At 36.7% G+C, this 20441-nt stretch overlaps 1 protein-coding gene across 1 annotated transcript in view; it reads left to right on the top strand.

The window, feature by feature from the left end:
- KLHL1 (kelch like family member 1) overlaps positions 1 to 20030 on the top strand; it is a 532887-nt gene extending 512857 nt beyond the window's left edge. The window contains exons 10-11 of the mRNA XM_052650221.1: positions 11685 to 11856; positions 19971 to 20030. Of these exons, the coding sequence (XP_052506181.1) occupies positions 11685 to 11856; positions 19971 to 20030 (232 nt within the window). The remainder of the gene's footprint in view (positions 1 to 11684; positions 11857 to 19970) is intronic.
- Positions 20031 to 20441: the final 411 nt, after the last annotated feature.

The following is a 20441-nucleotide window of genomic DNA, read 5'->3' as shown; positions in this document are numbered from 1 at the left end:
AGATTGCCTAAGAATAATATATGTTCTGTTTATTGATAATAGCTTAAATAATTGTTAAAACTCTAATAATAAAACTGCACCAGAGAGGAGTCAAAGAGTTACTTATCAGATCCTTACTTTCTCTGGTCCAGTTAACCTCCCCTCAATTTGAAGGGAATTGATTTAGTTCATACCTGAATGGCTTAGTGGTTTTCCCTACTTTCTTAAATTTAAGTAGGAATTACACAATAAGAAGTTCATGATTTGAGCCACAGTTAGTTCCTGGTCTTGTTTTTTACTGACTCTATAGAGCTTCTCCTTCTTCACCTGCAAAGAATAAAAACAATCTGACTTCAGTATTGACCATCTGATGACATCAATTCACAGAGTCATCTTTTGTGTTGTTGAAAGAGGATGTTGGCTATGACCAGTGCATTCTCTTGGCAATAGACTGTTAGCCTTTGCCCTGCTTCATTTTGTATTCCAAGGTCAAATGTGCCTGTTACTCCAGGTATCTCTTGACTTCCTACTTTTGCATTATAGTCCCATATGATGAAAAGGACATCTTTTTTGTGTGTGTTTGTGTGTGATAATTCTAGAAGATCTTATAGATCTTCAATAGATCATTCAATCAAATCCCTTATGATTATGTAGTGAAAATGACAAATAGATCCAAGGGATTAACTCTAATAGACTGTGTGAAGAACTATGGACAGAGGTTCATAACACTGTACAGGAGGCAGTGATCAAAACCATCCTCAAGCAAAAGAAATGCAAAAAGGCAAAATGGTTGTCTGAGGAGGCCTTACAAAAAGCTGAGAAATGAAAAGAAGTAAAGGCAAGGAGAAAAGAAAGATATACCCATCTGAATGCAGAGTTCCAAAGAACAGCAAGGAGAGATAAGAAAACTTTCTTAAGTAAGTAATATTAACAAAAGGAGGAAAGGAACAGAATGGGAAAAACTAGATATCTCTTTAAGAAATAAGAGAATCTTTATTTCCCTCTTAAGAAAATTAGAGATTATTGGAAAATTTCATGCAAAGATGAGCAGATTAAAGGACAGAAAAGATATGGAGCTAACATAAACAGAAAATATTAAGAAAAGGTGGCAAGAATACACAGAACTATAGAAGGAAAGGTCTTATGAACAACCATGATGGTGTGGTCACTCACCTAGAGCCAGACATCTTGGAGCATGAAGTCAAGTGGGCCTTACGAAGCATTACTACAAACAAAACTAGTGTAGGTGATAGAATTCAAGTTGAGCAATTTCAAAATAAAAGATGATGCTGTGAAAGTGTTTCACTCACTACGCCAACAGATTTGGAAAAGTCGGCAGGGGCCACAGGATTGGAAAAGATCAGGTTTCATTCCAATCCCAAAGAAGGGCAATGTCAAACAGTGCTGAAACTACTGAACAATTGCACTGATTTCACATGCTCTCAGGTAATGCTCAAAATCCTTCAAGCAAAATTTCAACAGTATGGGAGTCGAGAACTTCCAGACGTGTCAGATCAGTTTAGTTCAATCTCTCAGTCATGTCCAACTCTGCGACCCCCATGGACTGCAGCACGCCAGGCCTCCCTGTCCATAATCAACTCCTGGAGCTTATTCAAACTCATGTCCATTGAGTCGGTGATGCCATCCAATCACTTCATCCTCTGTCATCCCCTTCTCCTCCCACCTTCAATCTTTCCCAGCATCAGGATCTTTTCAAATGAGTCAGTTTCTTGCATCAGGTGGCCACAAAGAAGGCTGAGCACAAAGGAACCCTCTTACACTGTTGGTGGGAATGAAAAGTAGTACAGCCACTATGGGGAACAGTGTGGAGATTCCTTAAAAAACTGTACAGAGAACTGCCATACAACCCAGAAATCCCACTGCTGGCCATACACACTGAGGAAACCAGAATTGAAAGAGACACGTGTACCCCAATGTTCATCACAGCACTGTTTACAATAGGCAGGACAGGGAAACAACCTAGATGTCCATCAGCAGACGAACGTATAGAAAGCTGTGGTACATATACACAGTGGGATATTACTCAGCTATTAAAAAGAATGCATTTGAATCAGTTCTAATGAGGTGGATGAAACTGGAACATATTATACAGAGTGAAGTCAGAAAGAAAAGCACTAATACAGTATATTAATGCATATATATGCAATTTAGAAAGATGGTAATGATAGCCTTATATGTGAGACAGCAAAAGAGACACAGATGTAAAGAAAAGACTTTTGGACTCTGTGGGAGAAGGAGAGGGTGGGATGATTTGAGAGAATAGCATTAAAACATGTATATTATCTTCTGTGAAATAGATCACCAATCCAGGTTCGATGTATGAGACAGTGTGCTCAGGGCTGGTGCATTGAGATGACCCTGAGGGGTGGGATGAGAGGTGGGATGGGGGTTCAGAATGGGTAACACATGTACACCCATGGCTGATTCATGTCAATGTATGGCAAAAAAACACTAAAATATTTTAAAGTAATTAGCCTCCAATTAAAATAAATAAGTTAATTTTTTTTTTTTTTAAAAAAAGGAGGTTGAGCACAGAAGAATTGATGTTTTCAAACTGGTTCTCTCTTGAGAACCTCTTGGACAGCAAGGAGATCAAATCAGTCAATCTTAAGAAAATCAACCATGAATACACACTGGACGGACTGATGCTGAAGCTGAAGCTCCAATACTTTGGCTACCTGATAGGAAGAGCTGGCTCACTGAAAAAGACCCTGATGCTGAGAAAGATTGAGGGCAGAAGGTGAACTCGGCAGCAGAAGATGAGATGTTTGGATGGTATCATCGACTCATTAGATGTGAGTTTGAGCAAATTCCAGGAGATAGTAAAGGACAAGGAAACCTGCCATGCCACCATCCACGGGGTGGCAAAGAGTCAGACAGGACTGAGTGACTGAATCACAACAGCCTTGAAGAATAGATGTAGTGGAATATGAAGGTGAAAGTTAAAATGTTAGTCACTTGGTCGTGTCTGACTCTTTGCAACCCTATAGACTATAGCTCACCAGGCTCCTCTATCCATGGAAATCTCCAAGGAAGAATACTGTAATGGGTAGCCAATCCTTTTTAGAGGGGATCTTCCTTACCCACAGATCAAACCTAGCTCTCCTCAACTGCAGGCAGGTTCTTTTCTGTTTGAGAAGATGACCTAAATAAAAATAGATTTTTTCTTACAACTTCACTGAAAAGTTGAAATTAACTTAAAAAAATATATTTTTTTGAGAGTCCCTTGGACTGCAAGGAGATCCAACCAGTCCATTCTGAAGAAGATCAGCCCTGGAATTTCTTTGGAAGGAATGATGCTAAAGCTGAAATTCCAGTACTTTGGCCACCTCATGTGAAGAGTTGACTCATTGGAAAAGACTCTGATGCTGGGAGGGATTGGCGGCAGGAAGAGAAGGGGTCGACCGAGGATGAGATGGCTGGATGGCATCACTGACTCGATGGACGTGAATCAGTGAACTCCAGGAGTTGGTGATGGACAGGGAGGCCTGGCGTGCTGCAATTCATGGGGTCGCAAAGAGTCAGACACGACTGAGCAACTGAACTGAACTGAACTGAAGCAAAAAATGTTGAAATAAGGAGCAGACATCTTTTGTTCTGTGGTTATCATGTTCCTTCAGCAAGTTTTCATTTTACAGACAATTTTAGCCACTATATCCTGATGAATCTCTTGCCTGTGGTCTATAAACTTCAACAGAGTCCCTGATACAAAGCTTACATTCTGACCATGAAGGCCAAGATGAGATGTAGGAAAGGCAGACAGCTAAACACATAAACACAGTTCCCCTGCATGCTTTTTCTTTTCTTTTCTATAAACAGGCAACCTGAGGCAAAAAAAAAAAAAAAAAAATGCTTAGAAGAAAATTTTGTCAAAAACATGAACTGATAAAGATAGAGTTCACTGTTCATAATAGTCAGAAAGTGCTTATACATCTGTGGTCTTCTCCTAAGCTAACAAAAGCTGGGTTTTTTTTTTTGTTTGTTTTGTTTTGTTTTTTTCTTTTGAAGGGTAACAATTTTGTGTATCACCAGGCTTAGAGGTGGATCCATGGACTTCTATAAACAAAAAAAATCAATTTTGATTCATTAACGTGAAAACAATGATAAACATTATTGACTAATTTTAAATTTGTGTGATTACTTCAAAAGTATCTATTGGAAAGAAAAAGTATTTCAGAGGGAGCAGGGTTAAGACACATTTTTGTCTTGATTTGGTTTGATTTTCCAGCTCTATATGTTTAAATATCATCACAATTGACTGATGCAACTGAAAAGATTTCTATTAAGCACTTACCAATCCGTGAAAATAGATATACTTAATTCAAAGATCTGGATCTTCTGGGAGAATACACTAAATATTTAAAATTTTCCTTAGAAATTAGTAAAATAAGAAAAGAATGATTTCTGTTTCTAAGCATAGGACATTTTTCTAAATTTTACCTAAATATAAGATGTACTCAATTAAGTTCACTTGAGTTCAGTTCAGTTCAGCCATTCAGTCATGTCTGACTCCTTGCAACCCCATGGACTACAGCACGCCAGGCCTCCCTGTCCATCACCAATTTCTGGAGCGTATTCAAACTCATGTCCATTGATGAATGATGCCATCAAACCACCTCATCGTCTGTCAGCCCCTTCTCCTCCCACCTTCAATCTTTCCCAGCATCAGGATCTTTTCAAATGAGTCAGTACTTTACAACAGGTGGCCAAAGTATTACAGTTTCAGCTTCAACATCAGGCTTTCCAGTGAATATTCAGGAATGATTTCCCTGAGGATGGACTGATTGGATATCCATGCAGTCCAAGGGACTCTCAAGAGTCTTCTCCAACACCACAGTTCAAAACCATCAATTCTTCAGCATTCAGCTTTCTTTATAGTCCAACTCTCACAGCTATCCATGACTACTGGAAAAACAATATCTTTAAATACACAGATCTTTGTTGGCAAACTAATGTTTCTGCTTATTAATATGCTATCTAGATTGGTCATAACTTTTCTTCCCAGGAGCAAATGTCCTTTAATTTCATGGCTGCAGTCTCTATCTGCAGTGATTTTTGATTTCCAAAAAATAATGTCTGTCACTGTTTCCATTGTTTTCCCATCTATTTACCATGAAGTGATGGGGCCAGATTCCATGATCTTAGTTTTCTGAATGTTGAGTTTTAAGCCAAATTTTCCACTCTCCTCTTTAACTTTCCTCAAAAAGCTCATTAGTTCTTCTTTGTTTTTTGCAATAAGTGTGGTGTCATCTGCATATCTGAGGTTATTGATATTTCCCCTGGCAAACTTGATTCCACCTGTGCTTCATGCAGCCCAGCATTTCTCATGATGTACTCTGCATATAAGTTAACTAAACATGATGACAATATACAGTCTTGCTGTACTCCTTTCCTGATTTGGAAATGGTCTGCAGTTCTATGTCCAGTTCTAATTGTTGCTTCTTAATCTACATTCAGATTTCTCAGGAGGCAGGTCAGGTGGTCTGATATTCCCATCTCATGAAGAATTTTCTACAGTTTGTCATGATCCACCCAGTCAAAGGCTGTTGTACAGTCCATAAAGCAGAAGTAGATGTTTCTGAACCTCTCTCACTTTTTTGATGATCCAATGGATGTTGACAATTTGGTCTCTGGTTCCTCTGCCTTTTCTAAAACCAGCTTGAACGTTCGGAAGTTCACAGTTCACATACTGTTGAAGCCTGGCTTGGAGAATTTTAAGCATTACTTTACTAGCGGGTGAGATGAGTGCAATTGTGTAGTAGTTTGAGCATTCTTTGTCATTGCCTTTCTTTGGGATTGAAATGAAAACTGACCTTTTCCAGTCCTGTGGCCACTGCTGAGTTTTCCAAATTTGCTGGCATTTGAGTGCAACACTTTCACAGCATCACCTTTTAGGATTTGTCATTCCACTCTATAATCATAAGGGTTTTGATTTAGGTCATACCTGAATGGTCTAGTGGTTTTCCCTATTTTCTTCAATTTAAATTTGAATTTGGCAATAAGGAATTCATGGTCTGAGCCACAGTCAGCTCCTGGTCTTGCTTTTGCTGGCTCTATAGAGCTTCTCCATCCTTGGATGTGAAGAATATAATCAATCTGACTTCGATATTGACCATTTGGTGATGTCCACGTGTAGAGTTTTCTCATGTTGATGGAAAAGGGTGTTTGCAATGACCAGTGTGTTTTCTTGAAAAAAATCTGTTAGCTTTTGTCCTGCTTCATTTCTATATTCCAAGTCCAAATTTGCCTGTTACTCCAGGTATTTCTTGACTTCCCACTTTTGCATTCCAGCCCCCTGCAATGAAAAGGACATCTTTCTTCTATGTTAATTCTAGAAGGTCTTGTAGGTCTTCATAGAACCATTCAACTTCAGCTTCCTCAGCGTTACTGTTCAGGCATAGAGTTGGATTACTGTGATATTGAATAGTTTGCGTTGGAAACCAATTGAGATCAATCTTTTGCTTTTGAGATTGCATCCAAGTACTGTATTTCAGGCTCTTTTGTTGACTATGAGGGCTACTCCATTTCTTCTAGGGGATTCTTATCCAGAGTAGTAGATTTAATGGTCATCTGCATTAAATTCATCCATTCTCTGCCATTTTAGTTCACTGATTCCTAAAATGTGTATGTTCACTCTTCCTATCTCCTATTTGACCACTTCCACTTTGCCTTGATTCATGGACCTAACACTCAAGGTTCCTATGCAATATTGTTTTTTATAGCATTTGATTTTACTTCCATCACCAGGCACATCCACAACTGGGTGTTGTCTCTGCCTTGGGTCTGTCTGTCCATTCTTTCTGGAGTCATTTCTCAAATGATCTCCAGTAGCATACTGGGCACCTACTGACATGGGGAGTTCATCTTTCAGTGTCCTCTTTTTGCCTCTTCATACCATTCATGGAGTTCTCAAGGCAAGAATACTGAAGTGGTTTGCCATTCCCTTCTCCAGTCGACTAAGTCCTATCAGAACCCTCCACCACAACCCATCTGCCCTGTGTGGTCCTATATGGCTTGGCTCACAGCTTCATTGAGCTAAATAAGGCCATGGCCCATGTGATCACATTGGTTAGTATCCTGTGGCTGTGGTTTTCATTCTCTCTGCTCTCTGATGGAGAAGGATAAGAGGCAATGGAAGCTTTCTGAAGGGAGAGACTGACTGAGAGGGAAACTGGGTCTTGAGCATGGTCAGGGACATGGTCAGTAAGTCTTTAATCCAATTTTCTGTTGATGGGCTGTGCTGTGTTCCCTCCCTCTTTTTTGACCTCAGGCCAAACTATGGTGGAGGTAATGAAGATAATGGTGACCTCCTTCAAAAAGTCCCATGCATGCACTGCTGCACTCAGTGCCCCCAACCTTGCAGCAGGACACCTCCAACCCATGCCTCCACTGTAGACTCCTGGACACTCCGGGGCATGTCTGAGTCAATCTCTTGTGGGGTCCTTTCTGGGTCCTGGTTCACTCAGGGTTTTGTGTGTGCCCTCCAAGAGTCTGTTTCTCCAGTCTTCTGTAAGTTCTGATGGCTCTATGGTGGGGTTAATGGCGACCTCCTCCATAAGGGTTTATGCCATATCCAGGTCTACTGCACCCAGAGCCCCTACCCCTGCAGCAGTCCACTGCTGACTTGTACCTCTGCAGGAGATACTCAAACACAGTTCTGTCTCAGTCTCTGTGGGGTCTCTGGGTCCTGGTGCCCACAAGGTTTGTCTGAGCCCTCTTTATAGGCCATGGAATTCTTTAGGCCAGAACACTGGAGTTGGTAGCCTTTCCCTTCTCGTCCAAATCCATGAATTTTCCCAACACAGGGATTGAATCTAGGTCTCCCTCGTTGCAGGCGAATTCTTTACCAGCTGAGCCACAAGGGAAGCCCTGTAAGATATACTTGTGTTTTCTTAATTTTCCTGTGGTATTAGTGTATGAGAATGTCTTCATTATTTGAGCTTTACTTAAAATTTCAGAAGCCTTCAGAAATGCATTTATTATTCTTTAGTGCAATTAGTGTTAGATTTTGCCTCAGTTTTTCTCCTTTTCTGCAACGTGATCAACAAAGTCTGTTGTGTAGATAGTAGTTGAAAAAAAAAAAAAATCCTATAGAGCTGAATACCAATCATATGGGGACTGAAATAGGACTTCAGAGAAAGCTATTTAAGTGAAGCGATTGTGGCAAAAGGCAGACTAGCTTCTATTGGAGAAAGAATAAAAATGTTCACATTTCACTAAAATTAAGATGCATTATACTTCTTCCTTTTAAGGTTATCTTCACTACAAAAACTTCCTGGCAAAAAAATAAATAAGATAAAAATTCATTCTTTATCCAGCTTCAACCACCATCACTGATTTGCCATTTTTGCTTCATCCTTTCACATTTACAGTATTTTTTCCTGAAGAGTTTTAAAGTACTTCTTAAACATGTCATTTTAGCTCAAAGCATTTCTGAATTCATCCCAGAAACAATGAAATATGATCACAAATTTACTTTTTCAGCTTAATTGCAATTAATAAAAATTTAAATAATCTCTTATTAAAAACTGATACCCAGAATTAAAATTTCCAAAATGTCTTCAGCATCTTTTCATAGTTGTTCTGTAAATTGGAAGTCAAGTAAGTTTCACTCAGTTTATTTCATTACATTTTAAAACCACATTTAATTTATAACAGCTACTTCTTTCTAGTTATTCATTTTATTACTTTTTTTTCTTGAAAAATTGTCAAGTTATCTGTAAAACGTTTTACTTGTGTATTGTCCAATATGATTCCTCTTGGTGTTTCTCCTTTCTTTCCTCCACTTTTTTGTTTATATATTTCAAAACGCTCATGGTAGAAATGTAAATATCTTAAAGATTTTGCTGGCATAGATTGCATATTTGTGTTTGTGTCTATGTGTGCCTGTGTCTATTTGTGACATTTTACATTTATTAAGTATAACATGTAAGATTACTTCGGTTATTTGCCTAACAGCCTATGCTTTAACATGGTTCTGGTTTTCCCATATATTACCGTGGCTGTCACAATTTCTCCAACCATAGTGTGTAAATATATGTAATGTCCTGGGTGAAATATTCTCTGTGAAATACAAAGTCCAGATTCTTGGGGTCTTCCCAGTCATTTCTTTTGTAACAGACTTTTTAATTTTCAATAAATTATAGGTTTTGCTTTTTGTGTTTTTTGTTTGTTTGTTTGTTTTGCCTGTTTATTTCTTTTGTCTGTTTTGGGGATCTGTAGGTTGAAAATTTCAAAATAAGACTGGAGTAGAAAAACAAACTAGGAATATATTTGTATATATATTATAGCTTTGTAAAAATAAAAATAAAAAAATTAAAAACTTCCATCCATTCTTCTTTTATATTTACTTACTCTACTAGGTTCTTACTAGATGTTTTTGTATATGAACTTGTAATTGTAGGTTAAAAGCAAAAAAGTGGATTAACCATTCCTTCTAAACTGAAGCAAAGCACACTAAACAAGGAATTCTTTGTGGTTTTACCACCTAACCTATAAAATATTTGTATTTAATGTATGGTAATAGACCATCCCAAAGAAAGGCAATGCCAACGAATGCTCAAACTACTGCACAATTGGACTCATCTCACATGCTAGTAAAGTAATGTTCAAAATTCTCCAAGCCATGCTTCAGCAATATATGAACCACGAACTTTCAGATGTTCAAGCTGGTTTTACAAAAGGCAGAGGAACCAGAGATCAAATTGCCAACATCCACTGGATCATGGACACAGCAAGAGAGTTCCAGAAAAACATCTATTTCTGTTTTATTGACTATGCCAAAGCCTTTGACTGTGTGGATCACAATAAACTCTGGAAAATTCTGTAAGAGATGGGAATACCAGACCACCTAACCTGCCTCTTGAGAAATCTGTGTGCAGGTCAGGAAGCAACAGTTAGAACTGGACATGGAACAACAGACTGGTTCCAAATAGGAAAAGGAGTTCGTCAAGGCTATATATTGTCACCCTGCTTATTTAACTTATATGCAGAGTACACCATGAGAAACACTGGACTGGAAGAAACACAAGCTGCAAGCAAGATTGCCGAGAGAAATATCAATAACCTCAGATATGCAGATGACACCACCCTTATGGCAGAAAGTGAAGAGGAACTTACAAGCCTCTTGATGAAAGTGAAGAGGAACTAAAAAGCCTTTAGATGAAGGTGAAAGAGGAGAGTGGAAAAAGTTGGCTTAAACCTCCACATTCAGAAAACGAAGATCATGGCATCAAGTCCTATCACTTCATGGGGAAACAGTGGAAAAAGTGTCAGATGTTTTTTTGGGGGGCTCCAAAATCACTGCAGATGGTGATTGCAGCCATGAAATTAAACGACACTCCTTGGAAGGAAAGTTATAATCAACCTAGATAGCATATTCAAAAGCAGAGACATTACTTTGGCAACAAAGGTCCATCTAGTCAAGGCTATGGTTTTTCCAGTAGTCATGTATGGATGTGAGAGTTGGACTGTGAAGAAAGTGAGAGCCTAAGAACTGATGCTTTTGAACTGTGGTGTTGGAGAAGACTCTTGAGAGTCCCTTGGACTGCAAGGAGATCCAACCAGTCCATTCTAAAGGAGATCAGTCCTGGAGGTTCATTGGAAGGAATGATGCCAAAGTTGAAACTCCAGTACTTTGGCCACCTCAGGCAAAGAGTTGACTCATTGGAAAAGACTCTGATGCTGTGAGGGATTGGGACCAGGAGGAAAAAGTGATGGCAGAGGATGAGATGGCTGGATGGCATCACCGACTCGATGGATGTGAGTCTGAGTGAACTCCAGGAGTTGGTGATGGACAGGAAGGCCTAGCGTGCTGCAATTCGTGGGGGTCACAAAGAGTTGGACACAACCGAGTGACTGAACTGAACTGAACCAGACTATCTGAAAATTGAATATTTTGTTAAAATTAAAAATAACAACTTGAACCCTCTGCTTCAATCTCTTGATTTACCAGTTGCTCCCCTCAAGTGGATGCCAAATAACTGTCACTGAAACATAGTTCTATTCATGTTGTGTTTCCTCAAGTTTCAAGTTTTCTTATTTTTCTATTGAAGAAACATGAAATACTTTCATACTCTGGGAATCAACCAAACTACTAGCTGATCAAATATCATCTTTTAAACAATGCTTCTTCTTATACCTGTGATCCTAAACACACTGCACACCTAATTTTCTCAAAGCTGTCCATGAATTTTCTTTTTTTTTTTAGCACTTGTGATCTTTTGTGCAAATATCTTCTTTTTTTCGAGCAAATTTAGGATAGACTTTCAGACCTTGTTTAAAGAAGATTTCAAAAGTCAATAATTATATAATTCTCCCAGATTTTTAACCGTTACTTCTGTTTCATAATCATCACTTTTTTGTACTCTCTTGAAAGAACCTCATTCCACTCTAGAAAATATTTATTTTCATCTGTCTTTCTTGGGAAAAATAATGATATTCATTTTTGTGAAATGACTCTGGATCCATCTAGTTAAGAGTTTAGCTATATTTTTAAAATACCTTAAACAATATAAAGCCCAACTTTGTGGATATTGGCTCTGCAACATCTGTTCAAATAATTGAGCTTTAGGGAAAAAGCTAAGTTTTCTTTTCCATGGCTTGTTTTGAAAGTGCATCATTAATATCCAATAGTAAAGTTGAATATGATTAGAATGTTATATCCTATCATCCTTTTATTTTAGGTATGATCCCAAAACAGACACATGGACTATGGTGGCTCCTTTGAGTATGCCCAGAGATGCTGTTGGAGTCTGTCTCCTTGGTGACAGATTATATGCTGTTGGTGGCTATGATGGCCAGACGTACCTCAACACTATGGAATCCTACGATCCACAAACTAATGAATGGACCCAGGTAAAAATGTTGCAAGCATAAGTTACTTCACATATAAGAATTATTTTTTTTTTCATTTACTTCCTGTGGAGGAGATGTGTACATACAACAGTGTATTTAGTTGAATAACTCTGAACTTAAAGTGACTGATTTTTGTTCATTTTCATGTTCATTTTATAAAAAGTTTATTAAATCATATACATTTGTGTACTTTTCTATTGTGTATTCTATACTTCAATAAAATTTATATTAGAAAGTGAAATTTATGCCTCAGTTGGATTTCCATTTTAAGTCATACCAAGGGACAGGGACTGAATTTTAATCAACTGAAACAAAAAATAAAAGTGAAATATATTTGTTCACAAAAATTTAACTATACTTGGTTTTAGAGATAACAAAATCAAGTGGATAGAAGCTTGTAGAAATTAGCTTTCTGCTTCCCATTTTTTGCTTGACTGTCTTTGTTAGGTTCCTTGCTATCTATGGCAGAAAGAATATTCCATGGGATGGTGCTGCTGGAAACTCCAAATGAAACTCTTCACAACCATAATCATTAAACAAAAGAACTTTGTTCAAAAAGGCCCCCAGAACAAATAGCAAAGAGGCCTGAATAGTCTGTTGTATAACTCATTCATTCCTAGATGAACACTTTGTTCAAGAAGATGGAGAAAAATAATTGGCTGATCTTAGGTTAACCTTATTGGGGACTGGAATGCAAAAGTAGGAAGTCAAGAAACACCTGGAGTAACAGGTAAATTTGGCCTTGGAATATGGAATGAACCAGGGCAAAGACTAATAGAGTTTTGCCAAGAAAATGCACTGGTCATAGCAAACACCCTCTTCCAACAACACAAGAGAAGACTACACATGGACATCACCAGATGGTCAAGATCAAAATCAGATTAATTATATTCTTTGTAGCCAAAGATGGAGAAACTCTATACAGTCAACAAAAACAAGACCAGGAGCTGACTGGGGCTCAGATCATGAACTCCTTATTGCCAAATTCAGACTTAAATTGAAGAAAATAGGGAAAACCACTGGACCATTCAAGCATGACCTAAATCAAACCCCTTAGGATTATACAGTGGAAGTGAGAAATAGATTTAAGGGCCTAGATCTGATAGATAGAGTGCCTGATGAACTATGGATGGAGGTTCGTGACATTGTACAGGAGACAGGGATCAAGACCATCCCCATGGAAAAAATAAAAATAAAAACAGACAAAATGGCTGTCTCAGAAGGCCTTACAAATAGCTGTGAAAAGAAGAGAAGTGAAAAGCAAAGGAGAAAAGGAAAGATATAAGCACCTGAATGGAGAGTTCCAAAGAATAGCAAGAAGAGATAAGAAACTCATAGGAATCAATGCAAAGGAATAGAGGAAAACAACAGAATGGGAAAGACTAGAGATCTCTTCAAGAAAATTAGAGATATCAAGGAAAAATTTCATGCAAATATGGGCTAGACAAAGGACATAAATGGTATGGCTCTAACAGAAGCGGAAGATATTAAAAAGGGGTGGCAAGCATACACAGAAGAACTTTACAAAAAAGATCTTCATGACCAAGATAATCATGATGGTATGATCACTCAGCTAGAGCCAGATTTCCTGGAATGTGAAGTGGATCCTAGAAAGCATCACTATGAACAAAGCTAGTGGAGGTGGTGGAATTCTAGTTGAGCTATTTCAAATCCTGGAAGATGATGCTCTGAAAGTGCTGCACTCAATATGCCAGCAAATTTGGAAAACTCAGCAGTGGCCACAGGACTGGAAAATGTCAGTTTTCATTCCAAACCCAAAGAAAGGCATTTCCAAAGAATGCTCAAACTACCTCACAATTGCACTCATCTCACATGTTAGTAAAGTAATGCTCAAAATTCTCCAAGACAGGCTTCAGCAATACATGAACCGTGGACTTCCAGATGTTCAAGCTGGTTTCAGAAAAGGCATAGGAACCAGAGATCAAATTGCCAACATCTGCTGGATCATCAAAAAAGCAAGAGAGTGCCAGGAAAATATCTATTTCTACTTTACTGACTATGCCAAAGCCTTTGACTGTGTGGAACACAAGAAACTATGGGAAATTCTGAAAGAGATAGGAATACCAGACCACCTGACCTGCCTCTTGAGAAATCTGTGTGCAGGTCAGGAAGCAACAGTTACAACTGGACATGGAACAACAGACTGTTTCCAAATAGGAAAAAGAAGTTCGTCAAAGCTGTATATTCTCACCCTGCTTATTTAACTTATATGCAGAATACATTGTGAGAAACGCTGGGCTCGAAGAAGCACAAGCTGGAATCAAGATTGCTGGAAGAAATATCAATAACCTCAGATATGCAGATGACAACACCCTTATGGCAAAAAGTGAAGAGTAACTAATGAGCCTCTTGATGAAAGTGAAAGAGAAGAGTGAAAAAGTTGGCTTAAAGCTTAACATTCAGAAAAGTAAGATCATGGCATATGGTCCCATCACTTCATGGGAAACAGATGGGGAAACAGTGGAAACAGTGTCAGAATTTATTTTGGGGGGTTCCAAAATCACTGCAGATGGTGACTGCAGCCATGGAATTAAAAGATGGTTACTCCTGGGAAAGAAAGTTATGACCAACTTAGGCAGCATTTTCAAAAGCAGAGGCATTACTTTGCCACCAAAGTCCATCTAGTCAAGGCTATTGTTTTCCCTGTGGTCATGTATGGATGTGAGAGTTGGACTGTGAAGAAGGCTGAGCACCGAAGAATTGATGCTTTTGAACTGTGGTATTGGAGAAGACTCTTGAGAGTCCCTTGGACTGCAAGGAGAACCAACCAGTCCATTCTGACGGAGATCAGCCCTGGGATTTCTTTGGAAGGAATGATGCTAGAGCTGAAACTCCAGTACTTTAGCCACCTCATGCGAAGAGTTGACTCATTAGAAAAGACTGATGCTGGGAGGGATTGGGGACAGGAGGAGAAGGGGACGACAGAGAATGAGATGGATGGATGGCATCACTGACTTGATGAACATGAATCTGAGTGAACTCCTGGAGTTGGTGATGGACAGGAAGGCCTGGCGTGCTACAATTCATGGGGTCACAAAGAGTCGGACATGAGTGAGAGACTGAACTGAACTGAACTAGGTTAACCTTCAGTTAAGCTATTAGAGATTCAGGATCATGTTCAGAGAAGCTCCCAAACCAGTCAAATATCTGGAGAATGTGTGTTGGGTTGGGGAAATATAAGGGTAGGACACCTTAAGTAAGGTGGAAAATACCTATGCTTACAGTTACTATAGACTTGCTTGTAATGAAGGGAATGGGTATGTGTTCAGACTTTTGTTTTAATACTGTTTCTCTCAACTTTTTTTTTCTTTCCAAATCTCTCAATATTTCTTATCTCTCTGCTTTATCAAAACTTAAAATCAAGAAACAGTTCAAACAAACAAACAGTTTTTGCACCAATGGGTACATTTAAATTCCAATGTCTTACTTAGTTGAAGAAGAATAATAACCTTGTCTCTTTGTATTCCTTAATGCATAGAGGGCTTTATTTTTGATCACAAGAGATTGACTAAAATTTATATGAAGAACTTGAACATTGATTAAAGTAAATCTTTGAAAGAAATTCTTACTTTTAAAGATATATAACTTCTTTCTTGATATGTGTTCAACTACAATATTAAATAGACTTTGTTGGAAGTACAAAATAAAACTCATCATGGTCAGGCTAAAGTATCTGCTTTATGACTCTTACTCTTCCTTAAGGGGAAATTCTTTGATTTCAGTGAAGATAGATGCATTTGACAAAGGAGGAAGAAAACAGGTAGAATGGAGGAAAGACCAGTGTAAATTTGGAGAACTACGTTCTGTGATTTTCTGTGTTTAACTTAAATTCTGAAAAAGTAGTGTTCCTTATTCAGGGAAAAGAAAACATATAATAAGCTATAATTATTGCACTGAGAGTTTAGAAGATATATTTTAACTCCTTACATTTCCAACTTCCTAGTTTTATAAAGGGAGCAATGCATGAATTATTTTTGGTTTGCTAAGAAAGTACAAATTCAATGTTACATATCTTAAATGAACTACTTTTACAAATGAATATTAAATAAAGGAGGCTTATGAGCATATAAATGATACAATATTTTCATTACATATTTATAGTAATGAGCCATTATGCTTATCATTCCTCTAAAATTGAAGTCAGAATAATGCATGTAGTACTAATGGGTAGAAACTTCCAACAGCCATTCTCCCTCATCTATGCTTTATTATACTCTTTTGGATCATTTACTATTTTACAAATAGCAAAGTGGTATTTAAAATGTTTTAGAACAAATTTATTTTAATATAATAGATATTAATTTTAAAATTTCTAAATTAAGATTTTACAACCATATCTTTTCATTCTTTGTATTTTTAAGACTTTCAAGGGGCCATCAGGAAACCCACACAAAATCAGTTTGGAAAAGTTTCAGGATTCCAGGCTACTAGAGAAAGTTCTCATATATGCTGTGTATTGCCTGTTACTTGCCCTCCACTTACTCCACAGATGGACAAAATCAATTGGTTGTTTCATTTGTTATTGACACCATCAACTGGCCAAGCATTAGAATAAATAAGCAAATTATATTAAAATATATAAAAATGTATATTTGAAAAACTTCCCAAGCTAGCTATAATTGGAAATAATGAAAACAGATGAGGGAACATTTGCCAGATACATGTCTTACATTGTTACATACAGAAGACACACATACATGCTAGCATGAGTGTGTGTATTTGTGTTTTAAATAAACTTGATTTTGCCACTTAATTTTTTTTTTTGCATATGATTTGAAATAAAATATGTGTGCTTTAAAGCATAGAAAGAAAAATTTGACTTTGTTTCCTCTAGCCTGAGTAAAATCATCCTTTCATGTGTTTCTTTGGTACATGGTCATAGTGCTGTCATGCTGCATCTACCTGCAGCTATAAAAAACAAATACAATATGTCATTTGCAGTCATATATCCAACGACTGGCATAGTTGCTAGCATGGGTAAGAGATGTGTGAAACTTTCTTAAGTGAATAAATTGTGAATTATTTTTGCATCTCAGTTCACTCTGTTGTACATGGGTTTAGTTTATTTGCATACAATCAATCTATAAGATATTTAGAATGAGTTTCAGGGAAGTCTGGTAAGATATTTGCATCTTGGACTGCTGTTTAATAACTGATACTATGCCAACCTTTTTAGATTATCATAGTTTACTGAAAGGTATAATGCTGGAGATAGAAAAGGGCAGATTGTCAAAATATGTATTAAATAAGATAAAACTGAACCAAGGGGAAGAGAGGGAAACCTCTCAAATATTTAAAATGTACTTATGTACAATATATCAAATGCTTAAAATAGAATGATAAATTCTGAGGTAAGAGAAATACTTAACACTATGCTAGAACTTAAGCGTGTTAGGTAGAGAAATCTTCTTTCAGGAAATTATATAAATAGACTGTGGCATGGCAAATAAATAATAAACAGATAAAAATATGGGGAGTGGTTTGGTTTAAGAAACAGAATTTTTAAAGAGTCATGGGAAAGAGAACACATGGCATGTTTCATTGAGCAAGAAATAAAGTGATAAGGAATAAGTTTGGAGAGAGAAAATGGGTCTTTATGACATAAGATAAGAAACCATGTTATAGAATCTTGACTTTACCATGAACCAAAAGGATAGTTAATGAAGGACTTTAGGCAGGAATTATTTTAAAATGATTGCACTTCATAGGATGGGAAATATGATTAGGGGAAAGCAAGATCAGAAATTTATTAGGATATACTTCACTAATTCACTGCATGGGTGGGAATTTTTTCCTTCTTTCCTTCTAGTTTTTTTTTTTTTTTTTTTTTTTTTTTGCTACTCTAACAATTAAATTGACATAAGACAAATTAACAGAAAAACAAAAATTTAATTTTGTGCATATAGAAACCCCATATGGACTCAAAAAAGTGGCCAAAAGCAGGAAGTTCTTATACTGTTTTAGACAAAAAAACAATAAATACATAAAGAATTTAGAAGACAAACTGTTTTGGGATTAGGTAGTAAATTACTGAAGAAGTTACAAGGTTTTCTGACACAGCCTTCTTGGCCCTAAATTCCTTATGTCTGGTGGTAAGGATGCTTTTTACACTCCTAGTAGAGAGAGGGTACCATTTCACATGAAACATTTATCTCCTGCTTTAAGGGGTCAAAGGAAGGTCACAGTGCCCCTTCTGCATGAAGTATCACTCAAGCATCTTTAATTAGAAATAATCAACGTGCCAAAGTGGCATATCCTGGAGTGGGTTATTCTACTCCCCTTTCACACTCAAGGTGAAATTGTAATCTGAACTAGTTGAAGATAGTAGGAATGGTATAATTCAGTTGGTAAGAGAGATAATTATAAGACTTGATGTTATTCAGCTGTCAGGTTGAGGGAAATGAAACTAAGGGCTGTAGATATGCTCTAGGTTCCTGTCTTGAGCAACTGAGTAGAAGGATAAAATAAATAACAGAAAGAAGAGTAAACTTGGGGCAGTGGAGGGGAGGATGGAGGAAGCAGCGATTCATTTTTATATGCAAATATAAGCATGTATAGAGACATAGATGCAAATGTAGATAGAGGTATACCTCATCTGGAACTAGGCATAGTACTTTTCTGTGCTGGATGAACATAGAGAGCATCTGGGAACTCTTCAAAAATACTACTCAGAACTCATGTCATTCCTATTGAATGGTAGGCCTTGAGTACTTATATTTTGTAAAAGCTCTTTAGATAGCTCTGACATGAAACAACACTTGAAAATCTTTGGAAACTAAAAGAGAGACAATGGAAAGTGTGCAATTTGGAGTTCGAAATATTGCAAATTGTAGACCTAAATGTTACCAGATTTATATCATTTCATACTCCATTCACTGTAATATAGGGATGACAACATATGATGGGATTATAAAAGTGACTGTGGTGATCAACAAAAATTATTCTTAATACACAATATGCTATCAATATATCACATGCTCCTTTTTGCCTTTCACTTTGAGCAAATACATGCGAAAAAGACAAGAGACATAACATTAACCTTTTAAAAGAAGATATTGTATTAAATGAAAAGTATAAAAATGATATCAGAAAATTTTCTACTTGTTTTAATCTATAGAAAGATAGCAGGTGACAATAATCACAATTAAAAGAAATAATGTATAATTAGATAATGGTGGTAATTTTCATATGTAGAGGGTGAGATAGTGTCCTTTCTCAATCAATAAGATAGTGTGTGTGATCTGAAGTTATTTTGCTCTCAGCTACTTCATTTGCTACACTTGATTCATTTTATCTTCAGTTTGAAATAATATTCTGTAATTTCTAGTCTACCTGATAGTTTTATGTAAATGAATTAGTCTTAGAAAACTGTATCTAAAAATCATTGATCTAAAAAGTTCAAATTATTAAATTCTTAGCTTACCTCCATGAAATAAATTTTCATTACAAATTCTTTAAAATCATTGCTTTCAATATATTTCTAGCCAATTTCATATTCAGGATTATTTTTTAAAAATCTCAATCTCATCAATAACACTCATAATATGGATTTTAAAATAAGCCCTGTAGCAATTGTAATTATGTTCTAATGATGACAGCATATTGAAATCACATCATTAAATATCTCTCTTTAGAATGAATTAATAGCACATTTTATTCAGTATAATATCTTTGGAAATGGCTTTCCAGTGACTTCAATAGTAAAGCAGCTATTTCATCTAAAACATACTCCAAGCTATCAATTTGAAATTTCATCAAAAATGTGTCCAGGCAAGCTCCAGAAAAAATCTTTGCTGAAAACTTTCCTATAGAAGCTTCACTTCACTAAATATCATTAAAGAATTTATTACTTTTATCAAAAATTCCACAAATAAGTATAGATTTTAAATACTTCAATATTCATATTATTTTATATACATGCCATTTTCATTGTTTCCATGTTTATTGTATTACTTGCAGATACATTGGGAAATGATAATCATATTTATTAATGATTTTCATGGATATGAATGAATGATTTAAGTACATGATAATCTGTATATTTTCCATTACAATAAAATATTTCTTAAATCGAATCTCATTTTTTTCAACAGATGGCTTCCTTGAATATTGGGAGAGCCGGTGCCTGTGTAGTAGTCATCAAGCAACCTTGACTTATATTTTTGGAGAGATTTTATTTGCTGGAGTGGTTATTTTTATATCAGAGGGCAGGAATGAGAACTTCTGGAGATGAAAATTCTTCAAGAAAAAAGATTTTGGTAGATTTACCTACTGAGATCAAAAGAGGTAGAAGATGAAACCGAATTATGGGAAACAAGAGAACATCAAACTGCTGTGGGAACACTATCTGGTCCTATGTTAGTTCAGGAATGGTTATTGGTAATTTGTTTTGTATTGAGGCATTCAATAACTAGAGTTACCAAAGGCTCGTTTTTCTTGGTCAGTTAAAAGGAGAGAGAAAGATTTGTGACATGGATAATTTCATGACTAAAGCTCATTCAATGTTTTATAATCTGTGATGATATTCCAGAGGTTGCCAAGAGTAGAAGACATGATATTTCATC

The sequence above is a fragment of the Budorcas taxicolor genome, chromosome 12 (assembly GCF_023091745.1).
Source record: "Budorcas taxicolor isolate Tak-1 chromosome 12, Takin1.1, whole genome shotgun sequence".
Taxonomy (NCBI): Eukaryota; Metazoa; Chordata; class Mammalia; order Artiodactyla; family Bovidae; genus Budorcas; species Budorcas taxicolor.
The sequence above is the reverse complement of the archived record's forward strand: the minus strand, read 5'-3'. Positions and strand labels throughout refer to the sequence as shown.